Source organism: Oncorhynchus gorbuscha, unplaced genomic scaffold, assembly GCF_021184085.1.
Source record: "Oncorhynchus gorbuscha isolate QuinsamMale2020 ecotype Even-year unplaced genomic scaffold, OgorEven_v1.0 Un_scaffold_2264, whole genome shotgun sequence".
NCBI classification, from domain to species: domain Eukaryota; kingdom Metazoa; phylum Chordata; class Actinopteri; order Salmoniformes; family Salmonidae; genus Oncorhynchus; species Oncorhynchus gorbuscha.
The window spans coordinates 10001-32539 of record NW_025746820.1 but is presented as its reverse complement, the minus strand read 5'-3'; the positions used below and the strand labels follow the sequence as shown (position 1 = coordinate 32539).

General features: G+C 45.6%; 2 protein-coding genes across 2 annotated transcripts in view; one reads left to right on the top strand and one right to left on the bottom strand.

Moving 5' to 3' along the window:
- Nucleotides 1-13262, top strand: LOC124025521 (EF-hand calcium-binding domain-containing protein 4B-like). The gene is made up of 17 exons (XM_046338908.1): nt 1-19; nt 1419-1530; nt 1948-2140; nt 2961-3107; nt 7451-7541; nt 7752-7847; nt 8390-8579; nt 8720-8816; nt 9007-9055; nt 9221-9303; nt 9828-10362; nt 10803-10941; nt 11369-11450; nt 11668-11782; nt 11905-12006; nt 12535-12611; nt 12848-13262. The coding sequence occupies exons 1-17, from the start codon at nt 14-16 to the stop codon at nt 12933-12935; spliced, it is 2202 nt and encodes a 733-aa protein (XP_046194864.1). The 5' UTR covers nt 1-13; the 3' UTR covers nt 12936-13262.
- Nucleotides 13263-13558: 296 nt separating this feature from the next.
- Nucleotides 13559-22539, bottom strand: part of LOC124025520 (protein arginine N-methyltransferase 8-B-like) — a gene marked incomplete at its 5' end in the record, with an annotated part of 14992 nt that continues 6011 nt past the window's right edge. The window contains 5 exons of the mRNA XM_046338907.1: nt 13559-14231; nt 16439-16560; nt 17954-18104; nt 20159-20274; nt 22155-22242. Of these exons, the coding sequence (XP_046194863.1) occupies nt 14148-14231; nt 16439-16560; nt 17954-18104; nt 20159-20274; nt 22155-22242 (561 nt within the window). The remainder of the gene's footprint in view (nt 14232-16438; nt 16561-17953; nt 18105-20158; nt 20275-22154; nt 22243-22539) is intronic.

Below are 22539 nucleotides of genomic sequence, written 5' to 3'. Positions count from 1 at the left end.
CACACGCACCGATATGAGGGTACGAGGAGGGGGCGATGGGGGGGCTTGTTTTGCCTCAGTTTTACACTTGTTAGAAACTTAGATGTTATGGACATAGATGTCTACCCCATTGATGCAGCCATGCTTAGATCATCGTTTTGACAGAGGGACAATGATGGGAATTATGTTAAAACCCACTGGGCAAAAACTGATTGAATCAACGTCGTTTCCACGTCATTTCAACCCAAAAAATTTAATTTGATGACGTTGAATCAATGTGGGAAAATAATTGGATTTGAAAAAAGTCAACAAAGGGAATTTCATATTTTTTTCACCTAACCTTTAACCTTAATTCAATGACATAGTGACATTTTTTGTTGAATTCACGTTGAATTCACATTAGTTGACAAATGTAAATCAAAACGAGACAAACAAACAAGTTCATTTCAAGGGTTAAGGTACACACACACACACACACACACACACACACACACACACACACACACACACACACACACACACACACACACACACACACACACACACACACACACACACACACACACACACACACACACACACACACACACACACACAAACACAAATGATGCTGTCTCTCACAACCATGAGATAACCAGAGGACAGTGTGACATGCAGGAGGTGCTTTGTGCTATGGTTCTCTATCTCATTGACCATTCAGAGGTTTTCATATCGAGAACCTCTCCACCTGCTCACTGAAGCAGCCACTCAATAGCACGGCACCTTTGATCTCTGTGTCCAGGAACACTGGATGGATTTCCATCAGAAACAGGTGCATGCACACACTTACACACACAATTTTTGTATTTCACTCAAGCGCTGTTTTGAAATGAACAAGAGACGGCTTTTGTTGTTGTCCGGGCTTTGAGGGGATAGTGTTTTGTACATTTATTGTTCATAGAAAATGCTTAAAAAGGCTAACAGAAGAATCACCTGGAAAATGGTGATGTTGACGTGTGCATTATCTAAGGATAATGTAACATGTAATTGCCTATTAATGAATACAATCATATGGCCTATACCTTCCGTGCCAATATTCTCCCGTCCCTTTTTGCAAGCAGGTCTAGCGTTGACCACACCACTGGCACTGACAATATGAAATCCACAATAATGGTGTAAACTCAGTTAATCCTGGCTTTCTTTCGCGTGCTTTCCTTGACACATTTCTACTCAGAGAGGCAGGACAAGGTCCAGGGTGACAGATATTACAGCTGTAGTAGACGCACATCCAATGCTACTGACTTGAATATCTTTCTCTTTGGAGTGAAGCAGGAGATGACTGTTGGGCTTGTGTTGTGTTACATCTCTTAGCAGAAGAAACAATCTATTTCTTGTGTTTGTGCATGTGTGTGTGTGTGTGTGGGTGTGTGTGTGCGTGCGTGCGTGTCTGTGTTCCACAGAGGCTTCACAGAGAACTACCCCTCACTGCTGAAGAACTGGAGAATGTATTTGACTCCCTGAACACTGACCAGAACGGCTACCTCACTCTCGAAGTGTTCTCATCAGGATTCAGTGAGTTCCCTATTTTTCTCTTTATCGCCCTACATTCAATTTCAATTTCAATTCAATATGACTTTATTCATCCCCAAGGGACAATCTGCTGTATGTCTCATGGTTTACTATTGGTTCAATAACTTGTGTTTTGAGATCAATGGAGTGAGGGACCACATTCAAACGTGACAAAGATAAGGTATAGATTCATTTATCTCCTAGCTGGCAGGGAGTAGATGCTCACCCAGGTAAGGATAGGTTGTACTCTGTATAAAATGACCTTACAAACTTAAACTTGAGTTCTCTTTTCACAACCATCAGAAACTTGATAATTGTGAGTGCAGGGCACTTTCAAAATTGAAACACCCCTGATTTGTAATTCAAACTGATGTTACGACATTTTGCTGGTGATGCTTATGCTTCCTGCTCTGTCCCCAGGTCAGTTTCTGCACGGCCGGAGGATCTCTGTACCCGAGGACGCAGCACCCACCCTCCCCACTTCTAGGAAGCCCTCAGAAGCCCTATACCAGAGCAAATGGGATGAGAGGTTGACTGGAGGGTGGGAGGATGAGGAGGAGAATCACTTCTGTATGCTGCTGGAGAGCCTAGGGGCCAGCAACGTGTTCCAGGAGTGGGTGGAGTTAACCACACCTCACATTATTACCTACTTTATTACTATACAATATTACATATGCAGCATTACAATATTGCACCTTGTGTGTGTTCCCCAAATATCTTTGTTTGGGGTTGTTGCCTCATCTTGGAAAGTGTGGGGTTGAACTTTCAACTTGCCCGTCATGGCTTTAGCTGGTTCATGGTGTAAAGAACTGTTTGGCACTGAAAGTGTGGGGTTGAACTTTCAACTTGCCCGTCATGACTTTAGCTGGTTCATGGTGTACAGAACTGTTTGGCACTGAAAGTGTGGGGTTGAACTTTCAACTTGCCCGTCATGGCTTTAGCTGGTTCATGGTGTACAGAACTGTTTGGCACTGAAAGTGTGGGGTTGAACTTTCAACTTGCCCGTCATGGCTTTAGCTGGTTCATGGTGTAAAGAACTGTTTGGCACTGAAAGTGTGGGGTTGAACTTTCAACTTGCCCGTCATGGCATTAGCTGGTTCATGGTGTACAGAACTGTTTGGCACTGAAAGTGTGGGGTTGAACTTTCAACTTGCCCGTCATGGTTTTAGCTGGTTCATGGTGTACAGAACTGTTTGGCACTGAAAGTGTGGGGTTGAACTTTCAACTTGCCCGTCATGGCATTAGCTGGTTCATGGTGTAAAGAACTGTTTGGGCACCACCCCTCTATGCTTTTGGAACCCTGTGTCTTTACAGTGATTCCAATGGTTTCTGATATAGTGGAGGTCAACCAGTAAGTTGAATGTGACCGGTCCCTGTAGTTTTATCAGAACTCTTACCCTCTGTCTGTCTGTTTCTCTCTCCCCCTCCTCCAGTCCAGGCGAGGTGCGCAGCTTGTGGGCCCAGCTGAGGAGGGACGAGCCTCACCTCCTGTCGAACTTTGAGGAATTCCTGGCCAGAGTCACCTTCCAGATCAAAGAGGCCAAAGAGGAGAGGAGGGAGATGGAGAGCGCCCTCCAGAGGTTGGAGACCACAAGTACCTCCTCTCTTTGTTGTCACTGCTACTCCCTGGGCCAGTTTACCGGACACAGATTAAGCCTAGTCCCAGACTACAAAGCATTGCCAAGGGAGAATCTCTTTTGAAAGTGCTTTTTATTCCAGGACAAAACTTGATCTGTGTCTGAGAAACTGTCCCTTTGGCATTTAGACATGATTATGTGATCATTATGTGTGATATCTTCACTGTGACTGTGTAGTGGATTGCAACCACAGCCATGTAAAGCACAATACTATTTGTAAATGCACGTCCAGTATGTCTTCGGCTTCTCGGTTGCAGCTCATCAGAGTGTAATTATTCAGTTCAAACAGCAGTCATTGATTCGTAGAACTGACAATAGCTTGTTCAGTTCCAACCCATGTGTTAGATCTATGGTCTATTTTGCTGTAGAGGTCTGTTTGTGTACCAGATTGTAGAACGAATAACGTTTGATTCAGGATTCTATCCCATTGAAAGTAGTCCTTTTACATGCAAGCAGTTAACAACTTCAAAAGGTTGATACAGGCCTTCAGTGAATGAATGCAGCGAGGTTCTATCAAGTCAACTACTCCAGACATAAATTCCATATTACTCATTGAACCTGTTTTTTTCATATTTAAATAAATATATTTCACCTTTATTTAACCAGGTAGACTAGTTGAGAACAAGTTTTCATTTACAACTGTGACCTGGCCAAGATAAAGCAAAGCAGTTCGACACAAACTACAACACAGATTTACACATGGAATAAACAAACAGAGTCAATAACACAATAGAAAAAATGTTTATATACAGTGTGTGCAACTGAGGTAAGAAAAGGGAGGTAAGTCAATAAAATAGGCCATAGTGGTGAGGTAATTACGATGTAGCAATTAAACACTGGAGTGATAGATGTGAAGAAGATGAATGTGCAAGTAGAGATACTGGGGTGCAAAGGAGCAAATGAATACCGTATGGATTGAGGTAGTTGGATGGGCTGTTTACAGATGGGCTATGTACAGGTGCAGTGATCTGTGAGCTGCTCTGACAGCTGGTGCTTGAAGTTAGTGAGGGAGATGAGTGTCCAGCTTCAGTGATTTTTGCAGTTTGTTCCAGTCATTGGCAGCAGAGAACTGGAAGGAAAGGCGGCTAAAGAAGGAATTGGCTTTGGGGGTGACCAGTGAGATATACCTGCTGGAGCGCGTGCTGCGGGTGGGTGCTGCTATGGTGACCAGTGAACTGAGATAAGGCAGGGCTTTACCTAGTAAAGACCTAGTAAAGACTTGTAGATGACCTGGAGCCAGTGGGTTTGGTGATGAGTATGAAGCAAGGGCCAGCCAATGAGAGCATACAGGTCGCAGTAGTGGGTAGTATATGGGGCTTTGGTGACAAAACAGATGGCACTGTGATAGACTGCATTCAATTTGTTGAGTAAAGTGTTGGAGGCCATTTTGTAAATGACATCGCCAAAGTCAAGGATCGGTAGGATAGTCAGTTTTATGAGGGTGTTTGGCAGCATGAGCAAAGGATGCTTTCTTGCAAATTAGGAAGCTGATCCTAGATTTAATTCTGGATTGGAGATGCTTAATGTGGGTCTGGAAGGAGAGTTTACAGTCTAACCAGACACCTAGGTATTTGTAGTTGTCCACATATTCTAGGTCATAACCGTCCAGAGTAGTGATGCTGGACGGGCGGGCAGGTGTGGGCAGCGATCGGTTGAAGAGCATGCATTTAGTTTTACTTGCATTTAAGAGCAGTTGGGCCGGTTGAACAGGCTAGTAATAGGGGTTGCAACAATTTCGGCAGATCATTTTAGAAAGAGAGGGTCAAATCAAATCACATTTTATTTGTCACATACACATGGTTAGCAGATGTTAATGCGAGTGTAGCGAAATCCTTGTGCTTCTAGTTCCGACAATGCAGTAATAACCAACGAGTAATCTAACCTAACAATTTCACAACAACTACCTTATACACACAAGTGCACAGGAATTAAAAAGATGTACATAAAAATATATGAGTGATGGCCGAACAGCATATGCAAGATGCAGTAGATGGTATAGAGTACAGTATATACATATGAGATGAGTAATGTAGAGTATGTAAACATTAAATAAAGTGGCATTGATTAAAGTGGCTAGTGATACATTTATTACATACATTTTTCTATTATTAAAGTGGCTAGAGATGAGTCAGTATGTTGGCAGCAGCCACTCAATGTTAGTGATGGTGTGATGGCCTTGAGATAGAAGCTGTTTTTCAGTATCTCGGTCCCTGCTTTGAGGCACCTGTACTGACCTCGCCTTCTGGATGATAGCGGGGTGAACAGGTAGTGGCTTGGGTGGTTGAGGTCCTTGATGATCTTTTGGCCTTCCTGTGACATCGGGTGGTGTAGGTGTCCTGGAGGGCAGGTAGTTCGCCCCCAGCGATGCGTTGTGCAGACCTCACTACACTCTGGAGAGCCTTACGGTTGTGGGCGGAGCAGTTGCCGTACCAGGCAGTGGTACAGCCCAACAGGATGCTCTTGATTGTGCATCTGCAAAAGTTTGTTTTTGGTGTAAAGCCAAATTTCTTCAGCCTCCTGAGGTTGAAGAGGCGCTGCTGCGCCTTCTTCACCATGCTGTCTGTGTGGGTGGACCATTTCAGTTTGTCCGTGATGTGTACGCCGAGGACCTTAACTTTCCACCCTCTCCACTACTGTCCCATCGATGTGGATACGGGGCTGCTCCCTCTGCTGTTTCCTGAAGTCCACGATAATCTCCTTTGTTTTGTTGACGTTGAGTGTGAGGTTATTTTCCTGACACCACACTCTGAGGGCCCTCATCTCCTCCCTGTAGGCCGTCTCGTCATTGTTGGTAATCAAGTCTACCACTGTAGTGTCGTCTGCAAACTTGATGATTGAGTTGGAGGTGTGCATAGCCACGCAGTCGTGGGTGAACAGGGAGTACAGGAAAGGGCTAAGAACGCACCCTTGTGGGGCCCCAGTGTTGAGGATCAGCGGGGTGGAGATGTTACCTACCCTCACCACCTGGGGGCGGCCTGTCAGGAAGTCCAGGACCAAGTTGCACAGGGCCAGATTCTCTAGCCCGGCTGATTTGTAGGTGTCCAGATTTTGCAGCTCTTTCAGAACATCAGCTATCTGGATTTGGGGGGAGGAGAAATGGGGGAGACTCGGGCGAGTTGCTGTGGGGGGTGTAGGGCAGTTGACTGGGATAGGGGTAGCCAGGTGGAAAGCATGGCCAGCTGTGTTAAAATGCTTATTGAAATGATCAATTCTCTTAGATTTATCAGTGGTGACAGTGTTTCCTAGCCTCAATACAGTGGGCAGCTGGGAGGAGGTTCTCGTATTCTCCATGGACTTGTGTCCCAGAACTTTTGAGTTTGTGCTACAGGATGCAAATTTGTTTGAAAAAGCTAGCCTTTGTTTCTGCCTGTAGACACAGAGCTCTATGTGGGTTTACCATAATGCCCCAATTATCTCTTTCAATAGACCGCTAAGCTCAGAGATCATATTTTCAAAAAGGACCATTGATTGCAAGCCTGAGGAATTGGCTGCCATGTAGACAGATGAGAATGTATTTTTCTCCCCTGAAACAATGTACACTATACTACCTTTGATAGCCAGCTAGTCATTGTCTAGGTATTTGTATGGCTGTGGTCCCCGGTGTGTTTGGTAATACTAATGCATTGTTCTCATGGTACTGTGTGGTACCACTTAAGACAACTTCAGTCCTCTCACTAATTGGTTGCTTAATAAGGTGGCGGAATGTTAAAGGAACGCAAAATTCCAAGAGCCGTGCTTTTCCATCTGTATCTACACAGACAGTGTGCTGGTACGTGCATGTACCAGTCTGTGTAGCTTACAGATGGAAAATCACTGCAGTAGACTAATGTAATGTGTCCAGTTGTTTGGCTCTGGGTTGAGCAGGCAGAGTGAAGTAGAAACAAACAACAAAAATACATGTTCAAACATTTCATAAATTAAGGAATGGTTTCACAAGTTCACCTTTTCAGCATGGCTCATCTCTGGCCCACTAACACATTCACAGGCGGGAGGCATTATTCTTCCCTCCATTACTCCCAGGAGCCACCATACCTCTGGACTGCATCACCTCCCATGGGAAGCTGCCTAAAAGAGAAACAGGGTTTACATACATGCCAACTGTTCTGTTAATTAGTCAGTTGTCCAATCAGAAGGCTTGATGAATTAACATTGGCAATTAGTCACACCTGTGAGGCTATGACATAAACAGAATGAGCTATAATCACTCTCAAACCTACCACTTGTAAACAGCATCTGGTTAAGTAGTTATTTAGTTGTATTAAATCCATTCTCCCCCATACATGCAGGAAAGCAGCCACACACGACAGTGAGATCCGCGGTCTGTATGAAGAAATGGAGCAACAAATGAAAAGCGAGAAGGACCGGCTGCTCCTCCAGGTACATATAGTTGATTAGTTAGTTTAAATGACTTGAGACCCTCTCCCAGACCTGGACTGTGTCTCTTAACACCAAACTCTAGACACCTGCTGGATCCCTACCTTCTATATACCCTTCAACAAGTCACCCAATGGACTCAACAAGGTTGTGTTGTACTGTATTTCTGTTTAATTTCTCCTATCCTAATGTGCTGTCCCCTCTCTCCTCCAGGACTCGGAGCGCCTCCAGTCTCGTAGTCACGACCTGGAGCACCAGCTGTCCAGTAAGGAGAGAGAGCTGGAGCAGCTCTTCCAGAAACAGAGGAGGGTGAGTGACTGAGGTGCCTCCTATAATTTGTGGAACGTTCCAACAGGAATCTGTTCCAAAAATGTAGTAAATAACAAGGTTGTCAACAAACAATGCATACAAAGTTGTATAGCAGCAGAATAAGATACCGGGTAGGGAGGGGGCTATTTAATTCAGTTTTCACTCCCCATGTTTATTCCTGATAATGTCTGTCCTCACTCTGGTCGTCTATCGACAAACAAGAATAAGCTACATGGTGAGTTGATGCCTTTTGGACAGCTAGTTAGCTAGGTGAATAGATCATGTTACTTTTGTATGTGTTATTTGTTGTCAACCTTGTACTTTAAGAAGTTTTTGGAACATTCCAGAAATGATACCATCCAGGGCTCCTGTAACTCTCCAGGGGGAAGGTTGGCCACCTCTGGTCTCCTGCGGGGCTAATCCCCCTTCTTGATTTCAGTCTTTGTGTTTTCGGTGCAGATAAAGCAAAGTAAAAGACAAAGAAGCTGTGATTATAATAGAATACATGTCTCCCTAACAATATTACCCTTTGACCCCCCCAGTTGGATCTCCAGTGTCGCGACCTGAGCAGTGAGCAGCAGGAGAGCCGGGTGGAGAATGTCAAGCTGAAGATGACCAACGAGGAACTGCGCAGAGAGCTGGAGAGCACCTGTCAGGAACTGTCCTTGGCCCAGGAACAACTGACCATGCTGCAGGACCAGGCTTCCCGCCTGCACCAGGAGAGAGATGTGGGTTAATATTACCACTAGATGTAATGACCAAACACACTCACTCACCTAGACATCACACAAACGTTCCATCAGTGGCTATGGCATGTCACTCCTAGTACAGCTAACATTCACTAGATTACTGTTCAGGTGTGGTTCAGTGAGCTTTGGTGACTCTCTCTCTGCTCAGGGAAATGTACCGAGTCACTGAGGGACTAGAGAGAGAGAAACAGAGTCTGATGAAACAACTAGACCTTCTCAGGTAAGTTACACACACACACACACACACACACACACACACACACACACACACACACACACACACACACACACACACACACACACACACACACACACACACACACACACACACACACACACACACAGCATGCATGTTATACATTTCATTTGACAACTTATCGGTTTTTGTCCTCCTTGCAATATCTATCCAGAGAGATGAACAAACATTTAAAAGATGAGCGAGACATATACTGTGCTGTGGTGAGTTCTCGACTCATGATATTTTCACTGTTACCTTTGTGGCGATATTGAATGATAAGACATATTCAAGCCAAAGGCACATTTATTTCCACATTATATGGACATTGACAACAACAAAAATGTTTCTATGATATTCCATTCTGTTGTGTTCTCTTTGCTCTACAGAACCCCAGGAAGTCCCTCAAACAGAAGCAGAGAGCCGGCTTGGTCCATCTGTTCGCGGACACCAGCCAGCAGCCGGTTAAAAGGTGAGGTCATTTCCTTTAGAAGTGCCCTGAACATAATTAACCAGTCTTGTCGTGTGTGAAAGGAAACTGATTTTATGTCCGTCAGTAACGGGATTTAAATCAACATTGGATTAAAGAGGAGAAACAGGATGTGCAATCAAATGTGTTTTTGAGGCCAAGGCACCAAATGAGTCAATTTAATGTAAGGTACTTTACAGCGTAAGGAGTGTATTTGCAATATAATATACTAACAATATATTTTACATGTAGTGACTTCTGCGCTGCTCTTGACAGTAATGGCAGCACCCAGAACCATTTTGAGTTACCATTTAATAATAATGCTTGGTAACGAGAGACTAACGTGAAAGTGCCTCGGCAACATGGGACTCGGAAACAAATTGTTTTCATCCGATATCCTCTGTTTCTACCTCTTGTCTCCAAAGAGCCTCACTCCTCACCCACAATGGGGGGTTCCTATGAGTTCCTTGATGCGCTGCCAGTAGAACACCTTCAAATCTCTCTTGTCTCCTCCCCTCCTCATCTAGCGAGGACCATGTTGACACCGCTTGTCCACCACGTTCGCCGAAAACCAACTACGGCCTGGCCAACGGCTACCACGACTCCAACACCTCGTCTCCAACCCAAGTGGTTGAGGTGGAGGCGCAGGGGGTGAAGGAGAGGCTCTCCAAGTTCGAGTCAGAGAAGACCCTCGCCCCCACCCAGAACCAAAGGGACAGGCATACAGAGTACCAGAGTAAGCCGGAGGTTGGGGGCGATGGGCTGGACGGTCCCCCAGATGGGTGGCCCCTCCGTCGGGTTATCTCCATCGAGGAGGACCACCTCCCCCACCTGCTTCATGGAGGGCCCCAGCCCCTGCTGCACCAGCTCAGTGAGGAAGACGAGGAGGAGGAAGAGGCTCAAGGGAAGGAATATCTGGAGAGTAGTATCTTAGTTGCCCCTGTTCCTTTACCTGTCCCGGTCACGACAGTGTCCCCCTTCAAACACCGAGGTAGTTTCAGCAGAATCAGAAATATCCCCTCGTCACCTCGAGGACAGCCCGTCGGCAAGGAGACCCAAAATGTGAGCAAATCTCTATTCATGTATTGTATTTTAATTCACTTTGGAATTACTGAGTTAGAATGAAGTTGACCCCAACCCTGCAAGGGGTTGAAGACCCTGCTGTCGTAGGACAGGGGCGGCAGGGTAGCCTAGTGGTTAGAGCGTTGGACTAGTAACCGGAAGGTTGCAAGTTCAAATCCCCGAGCTGACAAGGTACAAATCTGTCGTTCTGCCCCTGAACAGGCAGTTAACCCACTGTTCCTAGGCCATCATTGACAATAAGAATTTGTTCTTAACTGACTTAGTTAATTAAAGAAATAAGATCAAATCTATTGTCATTGTGTTAAGCATCAAAACTAAAACCCTTCATCTAAGCGATCAACATCATTTCCAAAGCTCTTCAATATGTAATCAATTGAAAATATCATTCTGTTGACCTCTTTCTCTGCCTGTCCCTCCAGAGGGTGAAGGAGAGGGCCGTGCCCGCCCCAGACCGCCTGTTTAAGGTGGTCCTGGTGGGCAACTCCAGTGTGGGCAAGACTTCCCTGCTGCGCACCTTCTGTGACGGCCGCTTCCACCCCTCCAGCCCCGCTACTGTGGGTGAGGGCCGACAACACATTACTGTGTACCACGGGTGTCACGGACCTTTTTTGTGTTAATGCAATGGCTGTGTGTGTGTGTGTGTGTGTGTGTGTTACTATCAGAAGATTTACGAGCCCATCACATGAAAGGGCTCGTAAAGTCACACTCCCAGTCTATGAACCCCCGGTACACATTGTACCACTGCAGATTATGTCACATCGAATCCATTTAATTCTCCTCTGAATCCCCTTGGTTCTCCATTCTAGGACAGCTTGTTTGATTTCACCGCTTTGACTGTGAAAGACAATTACCTAAAGCATGAAGCTTGATGAATAGCTCAACTACCCCCTCTAGTGTTCATTAATGAAAGGATGTAACGTTACGGTATATTATTGCTGTGTATTCCTCTTAACCTAATAACCAGTCTGAGTGCTATTCCTGACAGGGATTGACTACAGTGTGAAGACTCTAATGTTGGACAACACCCAGGTAGCCATGCAGCTGTGGGACACGGCTGGGCAGGAGAGGTGAGTGGCCACGGACCAGTGAAAATAGTATTGCCTAAACCTCACCAATAGATAACAGTAGCTAAGAATGTGATGTGTTATTTTTGCCTGGATGATAGTCTAAGAATGTGACTTAAATGACAACAAAGCAACGTTCTCAGGTTGGCATTTGGCACTTTGGCAAAATAAACAGGGTTCCATTTTGTCCAGTTGTGACTGTTCTCTCTGTTGGCTACAGGTACCGCAGCATCACCAAGCAGTTCTTCCGTAAGGCAGACGGCGTGGTGGTCATGTACGACATCACGTTGCTGGACAGCTTCAAGGCCGTGCGACCCTGGCTCATCAACGTCCAGGTCAGCTCACATTTGGCCTTTGGCCAGACAGGACATGACAAATAATTGTCTGTTCTCCAGTTTATTTTTATATGAACGTTTTAAGCAGACGCCCGACCTTTGATTGACCTCTGTTTTCCCAGGAGGCTGCGGGAGTGGGCATTCCCATCCTGCTCCTGGGCAACAAGATGGACGCGACGTCTGAGAGGGAGGTACCACTTAAAGACGCAGAGACTCTGGCCCACGTGAGTTCTCTGTTTAGGGACTCGTATGTATCATTCTATAGCACTTATCTCAAGAACTGAACGACCAACACAGAGTGGGGAAATCTGTTCACTGTCTATAAATATGGACGAGACCTCTCATAGCTGTCACTATTGCCATCTGTAGGTCCTCTATGGATGCCATATCTTAATTTGACCATCCTGTTGCAGGAATTGTCTTGCACAGCAGGAAATGTAAACTTGTAGCATATTCAAGGTATAAAATCTTCTAAAGTTGAATTTCCACATAAAAATGTTTGTCTTGCCAGCAGCATACCATCGTGGACTGTAGCTAAGCAGGGTCGGTCCTGGTCAGTCCCTGGATGGGAGACCACATGCTAATGGTGGTGGTGTTGGGGGACCAGTAGCTGGCACCCAAAAATAAAATGTCCATTAATTATAATTAACATTTCCTGTTGCTGCAGGATTATTTTCCAACTTGGCTCAAATGAACATCCTACAACATTAGCTAAGTGACAACCAGTGACCTGAGTCTCTTCTCCCCTGTAGGACACCCGTGTGATATTCTATGAGGTCAGTGCATACACCGGCTACAACGTGACAGAGGCCATGATCCACCTGGCCAGGTAAGGGAGGGAGAGGGACAGCCCCTAGGTATCCAGATCTGAATGAATTGGACAGGTATAAGACCGGTATAAGCTATGTTAATGTTCCCACCTCCCCCTCTGATCAATTAGAATAGGAATTTTGTATGGATGCTAATCCTTTCAGATGAACTCAAATCTCCAAATACATCCTTCTTTCTCCAGAGTCAATTTGGGGACAGTGTGTGACATGTCAATGCATCTGTCTGTGTGTCCAGAGTGCTGAAAGAGCAGGAGGATCGGGTGAGAGACACATTTGTCTTACTGGAGGTCCTGCCAGTCAAGAAGAAAGCCTGCTGCAAGTGAAGACACTCTGACAAAATGGAGAGAGAGAGCATTTGGAATGGCTAGAGACTCCTGATAACAAGTGAAGGAACTCTTCAATCTAACTCTTTCTCTGTGCTCTCGGAGCCAAATCCTAACTTTGTGGACATTTGTTAATCAATGTCTCAAATTAGGACGTTTCTTCTTTCAGTACCTGTTTGGTTAAAGGCAAAGAGCCCAGTTGAGCTGGATCCTAGTGGATTGAACTCTAGTCTACATTACAACCATTTGTCTGCTGTTTGGACCTCCTGACTGTAATGAGCAATAGACATGTGTTCTACTGTAGAACTAATGGTATATTTGGTCAATTTAAAAGTGGATCAATCATTTCAATGTATAGAATGACTTTTTCTTTAGTTGTGATTGTTGTTAATCAAAACCACAGAATGGATATGTAAATAAGAGCTTGATTAAGTTTGTAGTCTGTTACAAAATAATGATTGTCATAAATTTGATTAAAATACTGATGTGAAATCTAATTATTTGATTCTTTCTCAACAATTCTAAGTAATTGTTGTTTATTTGTTCATCACTCCTACACCACACCCCAAAATCACAATGGCAAAATAACCTCCAGCTGGAGATGGAAGACAAGACATTTCTCACAGGTTTCTATCATTAAACACGTTCCATTAGCAATTGTGAATATCTCAAATGATCAAATCATGATACCTGAAATGAACCAAGAACAAAAAGCTAAACATGCAAATAACTTACCAGTACTGAATACCAACAAAATATAACTACCTTGAAGAAACACTGACTGACTTTCCTGTTAAACTCTTAGGTTCTGCATTCGTTGAACTTTGAGAGACAGCTGTAAAACAGAGGTGTAGTCTGTCTGTTTTCCTTGATAAAAGACATGCTCAGAGTTTGTCCTTAAAGTGCCTCTGGACTGGCATCTAAAATCCCTAGAACTCCTTTAGCTCTAGTACTGATAACACTGAAACTCAACCTTAAAGAAATAACAAATCAAGTTCATCAGGGATATTACATTCTCAGGGCAGCTTTAAAAATGTGGCAGGTGACGGCGCTATTGCTTCGAAATGGCTTGTCTTTATGACATCACTTAGGTGCTGGAGCGCTGTCATCCAATCAGATGCGTATCGTGTCCCCCTCGGACCAATAAGAGGGCCTGATGGAGAGCCTGTGCCCTCCCTCTCAAGGAGGGGGATATTGCCCTTTGCTGGTCAGCTAGCGCATCTTGTAGTCGTGGGAAATGGCCGCATCACACAGCTGTCCTTTAAAGTCCAACTCCAAGGTGAACTCCAGGTCCCGCTGGAATACAAGAGAAGACTCTTCAGTCCAGCTATAACCATTTGACAGTATCGTGTCGACCCCAACCAGAGGTGCTGCCTCTGGTATTTTCTTTTCACATTGTCCTCCTACAATTTCAGTAACTACGGATGTGTAACCAGGCCAGCACAGTACGGCTTGGCTTAGTAGTGGGAAAAGGGTATTTGAGATGGACACAACAGTAGGGATATTTAGCCCTTTTGAATGCTTTGAAAAGACATCCTTCTTCCCTCCCTCCATTTAAAGTAGTCACTGACCTACAGTTGAAGTTGGAAGTTTCCATACACCTCAGCCAAATACATTTAAACTCAGTTTTTCACAATTCCTGACATTTAATCCTAGTAAAAATTCCCTGTCTTTGGTAAGTTAGGATCACCATTTTATTTTAAGAATGTGAAATGTCAGAATAATAGTAGAGAGAATTATTTATTTGAGCTTTCATTTCTTTCATCACATTCCTAGTGGGTCAGAAGTTTACATACACTCAATTAGTATTTGGAAGCATTGCCTTTAAATTGTTTAACTTGGGTCACATAAGCTTCCCACAATAAGTTGGGTGAATCTTGGCCCATTCCTCCTGACAGAGCTGGTGTAACTGAGTCAGGTTTGTAGCCCTCCTTGCTCGCACACAATTTTTCAGTTCTGCCCACAAATATTCTATAGGATTGAGGTCAGGGCTTTGTGATGGCCACTCCAATACCTTGACTTTGTTGTCCTTAAGCCATTTTGCCACAACTTTGAAAGTATGCTTGGGGTCATTGTCCATTTGGAAGACGCATTTGCGACCAAGCTTTAACTTCCTGACTGATGTCTTGAGATGTTGCTTCAATATATCCGCATCATTTTCCTTCCTCATGTTGCCATCTATTTTGTGAAGTGCACCAGTCCCTCGTGCAGCAAAGCAGCCCCACAACATGGTGCTGCCACCCCTGTGCTTCACGGTTGGGATGGTGTTCTTCGGCTTGCAAGCTTCCCCTTTTTCCTCCAAACAATAACGATGGTCATTATGGCCAAATAGTTCTATTTTTGTTTCATCAGACAGGAGGACATTTCTCCAAAAAGTACGATCTTTGTCCCCATGTGCAGTTGCAAACCGTAGTCTGGCTTTTTTATGGCGGTTTTGGAGCAGTGGCTTCTTCCTTGCTGAGTGGCCTTTCAGGTTATGTCGATATAGGACTCGTTTTACTGTGGAAATAGATACTTATGTACCTGTTCCCTCCAGCATCTTCACATGGTCCTTTGCTGTTGTTCTGTGATTGATTTGCACTTTTCACACCAAAGTATGATCATCTCTAGGAGACAGAACGCGTCTCCTTCCTGCGTGGTCCCATGGTGTTTATACTTGCATACTATTGTTTGTACAGATGAACGTGGTACCTTCAGACGTTTGGAAATTGCTCCCAAGGATGAACCAGACTTGCGGAGGTCAAAAAAATTATTGGCTGATTTCTTTTGATTTTCCCATGATGTCATGCAAAGAGTCACCGAGTTTGAAGGAAGACCTTGAAATACATCCACAGGCACACCTCCAATTGACTCAAATGATGTCAATCAGCCTATCAGAAGCATGACATAATTTTCTGGAATTTTCCAAGCTGTTTAAAGGCACAGTCAACTTAGTGTATGTAAACTTCTGACCCACTGGAATTGTGATACAGTGAATTATGAGTGAAATAATCTGTCTGTAAACAATTGTTGGAAAAATTACTTGTGTCATACACAAGGTAGATGTCCTAACCGACTTGCCAAAACTATATTTTGTTAACAAGACATTTGTGGAGTGGTTGAACAACGAGATTTAATGACTCCAACCTAAGTGTATGTAAACTACAGCTGTATATAAGGTTGGATAAGTGACTGCCAGTTTCCCACTGTACTACTTTCACCAATCCAACCCTCTCCAATCCGTGAATACTTCAAATAAGGGAAGAAGGGAGGATGCATTTGTAGAGTTTTAACAGTTAAAGTCAGTGGGTGGTACAGCAATAGGATGGAGGTTCTGCAGCATCTGAGCTAATACTCATGTAGGGCTTCACTCTTAGAAAGACATATTCATAGATCATGTTAAAGACTTGACATCTTGACATCTATAGGAAAACCCCATCTAGAATGTATTTTTTAAAACAGCATTTATTCTATGCTGGCCTGGAGTCAGCTGCAGTTCTAATACAGTGTAGCTCTATTCTCACCACATTCTTATCATTGGGCTTGACTGCGATGCTGCCCAGGATCTCCTCTCCCTTCCTCACAGTCAGGTAGTCCTCCAGGTAAAACACTGTCTGCTTCCAGTGGGTACTGGCGGCGTCAGGAGCTAGACATGGGAGAGAGGGGGAGAATTAGGAGGAGGGGAACAACAGAGGAGGGGGAGATGGAAGAAAGGGGGAGGAATAGCAGGAGGGGAAGAAGAGAGGAAGAGGGGAAGATGGAAGAGGGGGAGGAATAGCAGGAGGGGAACAAGAGAGGAGGGGGAGATGGAAGAGAGGGGGAGGAATAGCAGGAGGGGAAGAAGAGAGGAGAGGGAGATGGAAGAGAGGGGGAGGAATAGCAGGAGGGAAGAAGAGAGGAGGAGGGGAACAATAGAGGAGGAGGAGGAGATGAAAGAGAGAGGGAGGAATAGGAGTAGGGGAACAAGAGAGGAGGAGGGGGAGATGGAAGAGAGGGGGAGGCATAGGAGGAGGGGGACAAGAGAGAGGAGGAGGAGGCAGAGATGGAGAGAGGATTAGGAGAAAATGAATACGGTATTGAGAGACATAGGGGAGATCTCAATTGCATACATATTGCGTCCCTCTCCTTGTCTCCTTCTCATCACCCATTGGATAAGAAAGCCAGAGGTCCCTCCCCTCTGACTTATCCTCCAAAGGGTTTTGAGAGGAGAGAGGACGCGATGAGTATGCAATTGAGATCTTCACAGAGATGTTGGAGAGTGAAATAATCAGACGGAGAGGGAGACAGAAAAAGTACCATTGGTATGTATTTTTAACCTGTGCTGTTCCACTTCACACCACTAGAGGGGGTCAAGAGCTGAGAACCCAAGTCAACTTGTCATTATAGGAAACAGCAAAGTATGTTATTACTTCATGCTTTTATGTCTAGCAGTACCTTTTGATCATCAGCCTCAAACCTACACCTCACAATAATATCACCCTCCCCTTGTCAAAACCTTGATGAATTAACATGCAAAAAATGTGCTGTGCTTCCACAATCTTCCAAACAAAACCAAAGGATCATTGCCAAAGACAAGAATCTCCACAACTACAGGTATGAGAACAGTTTTTCATCCTGGCTTATTTGTACAAGTGCTACAATTGACTGATTTACACAAAATGATTGATGTATGTTTGAAATGACAACTTTTCATTGTTGCATAACCTGGACAGGACACAGAAACTGAACACGGTGGTTCTCTCCCTGTAAAATATCTCTATTGGCTTCAGGTTCCAGAGCTTTTAACAACACAAGTGGCTTGTGTGGAAGATATGTAACTTATATTGTCATACACCTCATTTCAAAGGACCTAGCGTTTAGTGTACTTGAATGTGGTCACATCGTGGGTATGTTCATTAGTAACAAAACATTTTTGCAATGGAAAATAAAAGTAGGTCTTTCTTATTGGACTAGTTCAGGTAGTTCTTCCCTGTTTAAGTCTGTTTTCTGACTCTTGGTGCCAAATGACCACAACCCATGTGTGTGTGGTGAGGTCTAACCGGTAGAGAAGCCAGTCTTCTTATGACACTTGGTGAACTCGATGTTGAAGTAGGTGACCATGGCGTGGACATAGTCGTTCCTCTGGATCTGCAGGCAGAAGGCCGTGGTGAAAGACAGGTCCTCAGGCTTCACCGTGTAGATGTCCACTTCCTGGGTCATAGGTTACAAGGGAAATACGGTACAGGATGACATGAATCGGAAGAAAGATATCTCTCTCTCACACACACACACATACACTTCTCCTTTCTCCTCTATTTCAACATATCCCTCTCAATCTCTCTCCTTACATCTATCACTCCCTCATACATAAAAGCACTGTCAGACATACACAAATGACATCTCTCAAACACACGTGGTTGGCTCCATTCTGCCCTTCAACCTCATTATCTATGGGATGATATTAGATTGTTGAGAAGTTTCATGACATGCTTTCTGATCCAGTGCTTTTTGCACCCCCCCACTACCTGACTAACCTCTCCTTCCATGTTTGTGTTCTACTCTTTATTTCATTCAATTCCACCCAATATATTCATTTATTCATTAATTTAATCAATCCAGTCAGTCAGTGAGTCAATCATCTGTTTTATTAATGAATTCCTTCATCTGTTCAATTCATCCATCCATCCTTTCATTCATACGCCCTACAAGGCATGGCACCTCTCAGCATCAAATACTTTCCTCCTGAAGATAATTCACACAGCATCTCATATCGTGCTTCTCTTTTGGATGAATGATGTGACATCGGACAGGACAGACAGGCCGTCATAGGACAGGACAGACAGGCCGTCATTGGACAGGACAGGACAGACAGGCCGTCATCGGACAGGACAGACACATTGGACAGGACAGACAGGCCGTCATTGGACAGGACAGACAGGCCGTCATCGGACAGGACAGGACAGACAGGCCGTCATCGGACAGGACAGACAGGCCGTCATATTGGACAGGACAGACAGGCCGTCATCGGACAGGACAGACAGGCCAGGTCATGGACAGGACAGGACAGACAGGCCGTCATCGGACAGGACAGACAGGCCGTCATTGGACAGGACAGACAGGCCGTCATGGACAGGACAGACACATCGGACAGGACAGACAGGTCATTGGACAGGACAGACAGGCCGCCATCGGACAGGACAGACATCGGACAGGACAGACAGGCCGTCATTCGGACAGGACAGACAGGCCGTCATTGGACAGGACAGACACAGGACAGGACAGACAGGCCGTCATTGGACAGGACAGACAGGCCGTCATTGGACAGGACAGACAGACCGTCATTGGACAGGACAGACAGGCCGTCATTGGACAGGACAGACAGGCCGTCATTGGACAGGACAGACAGGCCGTCATCGGACAGGACAGACAGGCCGTCATTGGACAGGACATCGGACAGGACAGACAGGCCGTCATCGGACAGGACAGACAGGCCGTCATCGGACAGGACAGACAGGCCGTCATCGGACAGGACAGACAGGCCGTCATCGGACAGGACAGACACAGACAGACAGACAGGCCGTCATCGGACAGGACAGACAGGCCGTCATCGGACAGGACAGACAGGCCGTCATCGGACAGGACAGACAGGCCGTCGGACAGGACAGACAGGCCATCGACAGGACAGACAGGCCGTCATCGGACAGGACAGACAGGCCGTCATCGGACAGGACAGACAGGACCGTCGGACAGGACAGACATCGGACAGGGACAGACAGGACAGACATCATCGGACAGGACAGACAGGCCGTCATCGGACAGGACAGACAGGGAGGACAGGACAGACAGGCCGTCATTGGACAGGACAGACAGGCCGTCATTGACAGACAGGACAGACAGGCCGTCATTGGACAGGACAGACAGGCCGTCATTGGACAGGACAGACAGGCCGTCATTGGACAGGACAGACAGCAGTGTTAAATCCCAATGTGTCACACAGACCCGGGAGTGCCAGTCCTATTTATAGCTCAGATATGGTGGCTGGCATGGGTCCCACTGTGAAGTCTGTACAGTCTAGAAACACACAGTCTAGACACATTCATTGACATGTAAATCACAGACAGGGACACGGAACCCATTTAGGGCTCATCATAATTCTTCGCTGGTCGTCTCTCTGTGACACTTCAATTTTGGAAAGTAATTTTTAAGTCTGTCTGTATTCATGCAGTAAATCACACACACACACATATACACACACACACACTGACCTTGACTAGGCAGGAGTTGGTCACCACCTGTTTGGGGTCCACCACGTCCACCAGGGGCTCTCTCATGGCCACGTTACGGATGCAGGTCATGTCAAAACCGTACACGTTCTCCCACCCTGAATACAGACACACACACACACACACACACACACACACACACACACACACACACACACACACACACACACACACACACACACACACACACACACACACACACACACACACACACACACACACACACACACACACACACACACACACACACACAGATATGAGCAAATCTGGTACACTCTGTGTCTGAAGCCTCTCTCTCTAAGTGTTGGTCATCACACAGCCTCTCTCTAAGTGGTGGTCATCACACAGACTCTCTCTCTAAGTGGTGGTCATCACACAGCCTCTCTCTAAGTGTTGGTCAACACACAGCCTCTCTCTCTCTCTAAGTGGTGGTCATCACACACACTCTCTCTCTAAGTGGTGGTCATCACACAGCCTCTCTCTCTAAGTGTTGGTCATCACACAGCCTCTCTCTCTAAGTGGTGGTCATCACACACCTCTCTCTCTAAGTGGTGGTCATCACACAGCCTCTCTCTCTCTCTCTATCTCTCTCTGGTCATCACACAGCTCTCTCTCTAAGTGGTGGTCATCACACAGCTCTCTCTCTCTCTAAGTGGTGGTCATCACACAGACTCTCTCTCTCTCTCTCTCTCTCTCTCTCTCTCTCTCTCTCTCTCTCTCTCTCTCTCTCTCTCTCTCTCTCTCTCTCTCTCTCTCTCTCTCTCTGGTCATCACACAGACTCTCTCTCTCTCAGTGGTGGTCATCACACAGACTCTCTCTCTCTAAGTGGGGTCATCACACAGACTCTCTCTCTCTCTCTCAGTGGTGGTCATCACACAGACTCTCTCTCTCTATCTGAGTGGTGGTCATCACACAGACTCTCCTCTCCTCTCTCTCTCTCTCTCTCTCTCTCTCTCTCTCTCTCTCTCTCTCTCTCTCTCTCTCTCTCTCTCTCTCTCTCTCTCTCTCTCTCTCTCTCTCTCTCAGTGGTGGTCATCACACAGACCCTCTCTCTCTCTCAGTGGGGTTATCACACAGCCTCTCTTTTTCTAAGTGGTGGTCATCTAAATGGCATATATTATTATTATATTATAAGTGGTGGTCAGACTCACTCTAAGTATTGGTCATCACACATATTCTCTCTCTCTTGCTCTCTCTCAGTGGTGGCCATCACACAGACTCTCTCTAAGTGTTGGTCATCACACAGACTCTCTCTCGCTCTCTCTCAGTGGTGGTCATCACACAGACTCTCTCAGTGGTCGCCATTACACAGACTGTCTTGGTGGTGGTCATCACACAGACTCTCTCTCTCTCTCCGTCTCTCCGTCTCTCTCTCTCTCCGTCTCTCTCTCTCTCTCTCTCTCTCTCTCTCTCTCTCTCTCTCTCTCTCTCTCTCTCTCTCTCTCTCTCTCTCTCTCTCTCTCTCTCTGTGGTTCTCATCACACAGACTTTCTCATACAGATTCTCTCACATAGACTATCTCAGTGGTGGCCATCACACAGACTTTATTGGCACTGTGTTGGATTGGAAGAGTGTCTCAAGTTTTAGATTGAGATTAAAACTGTTATTCTCTACTTGCTGCCTAGGATCGATAACAACCTCAGAAACAGTGGAAAGATAGCACAGCTTTACAATTGCCAAAACGTTGGCTCCCTTAGTATGTCTATCTGGTGTTCCTCTAGTGAGAGACAGGGGCCTTAAATACTCGTCTACTACATCTGGCAGCCTTGTATTATAGGTCTACTTCAGTTCAGGGTAAAGAACAGAGCAGACAGGCTCTCCTTCTCTTCCCTCCATCCCTCCTCTGCACAGCTCTCTGTAGTCTAGTCCAACCCAGAGGCTAGAGGAGAGAGGGAAGAGGGAGAGGACAGGATACCTCCAGCATACATACCGTATACACACAGTAGCTAAGAAACGGACACGGAAGGATGTTCTCACAGTGTATCTTGAAGTCCTTGTACTGCCTGTCCTCGATGGCCACAACATACAGAGCAGCCCTGTCAGGAAACATCAGCCCTCCAGGCTTCTGAATGTGAGAGGAGACACCAACATAAATTGAGTTGAGATACACCTCATAGAGAATAGAGACATCCTACAGTCACATGCATTGTCTGCACACCTGGCATCCTGTATGTAACATTAGCTCATACCCAGTCTAAAACCCTGAAGCAGCAACACTGGTTAGAAACCAGATCGTCCTCTCGCTGGGCGCTATAAGCAGGACCTTTGTCGATATGTGGATACACACACACACACACACACACACACACACACACACACACACACACACACACACACACACACACACACACACACACACACA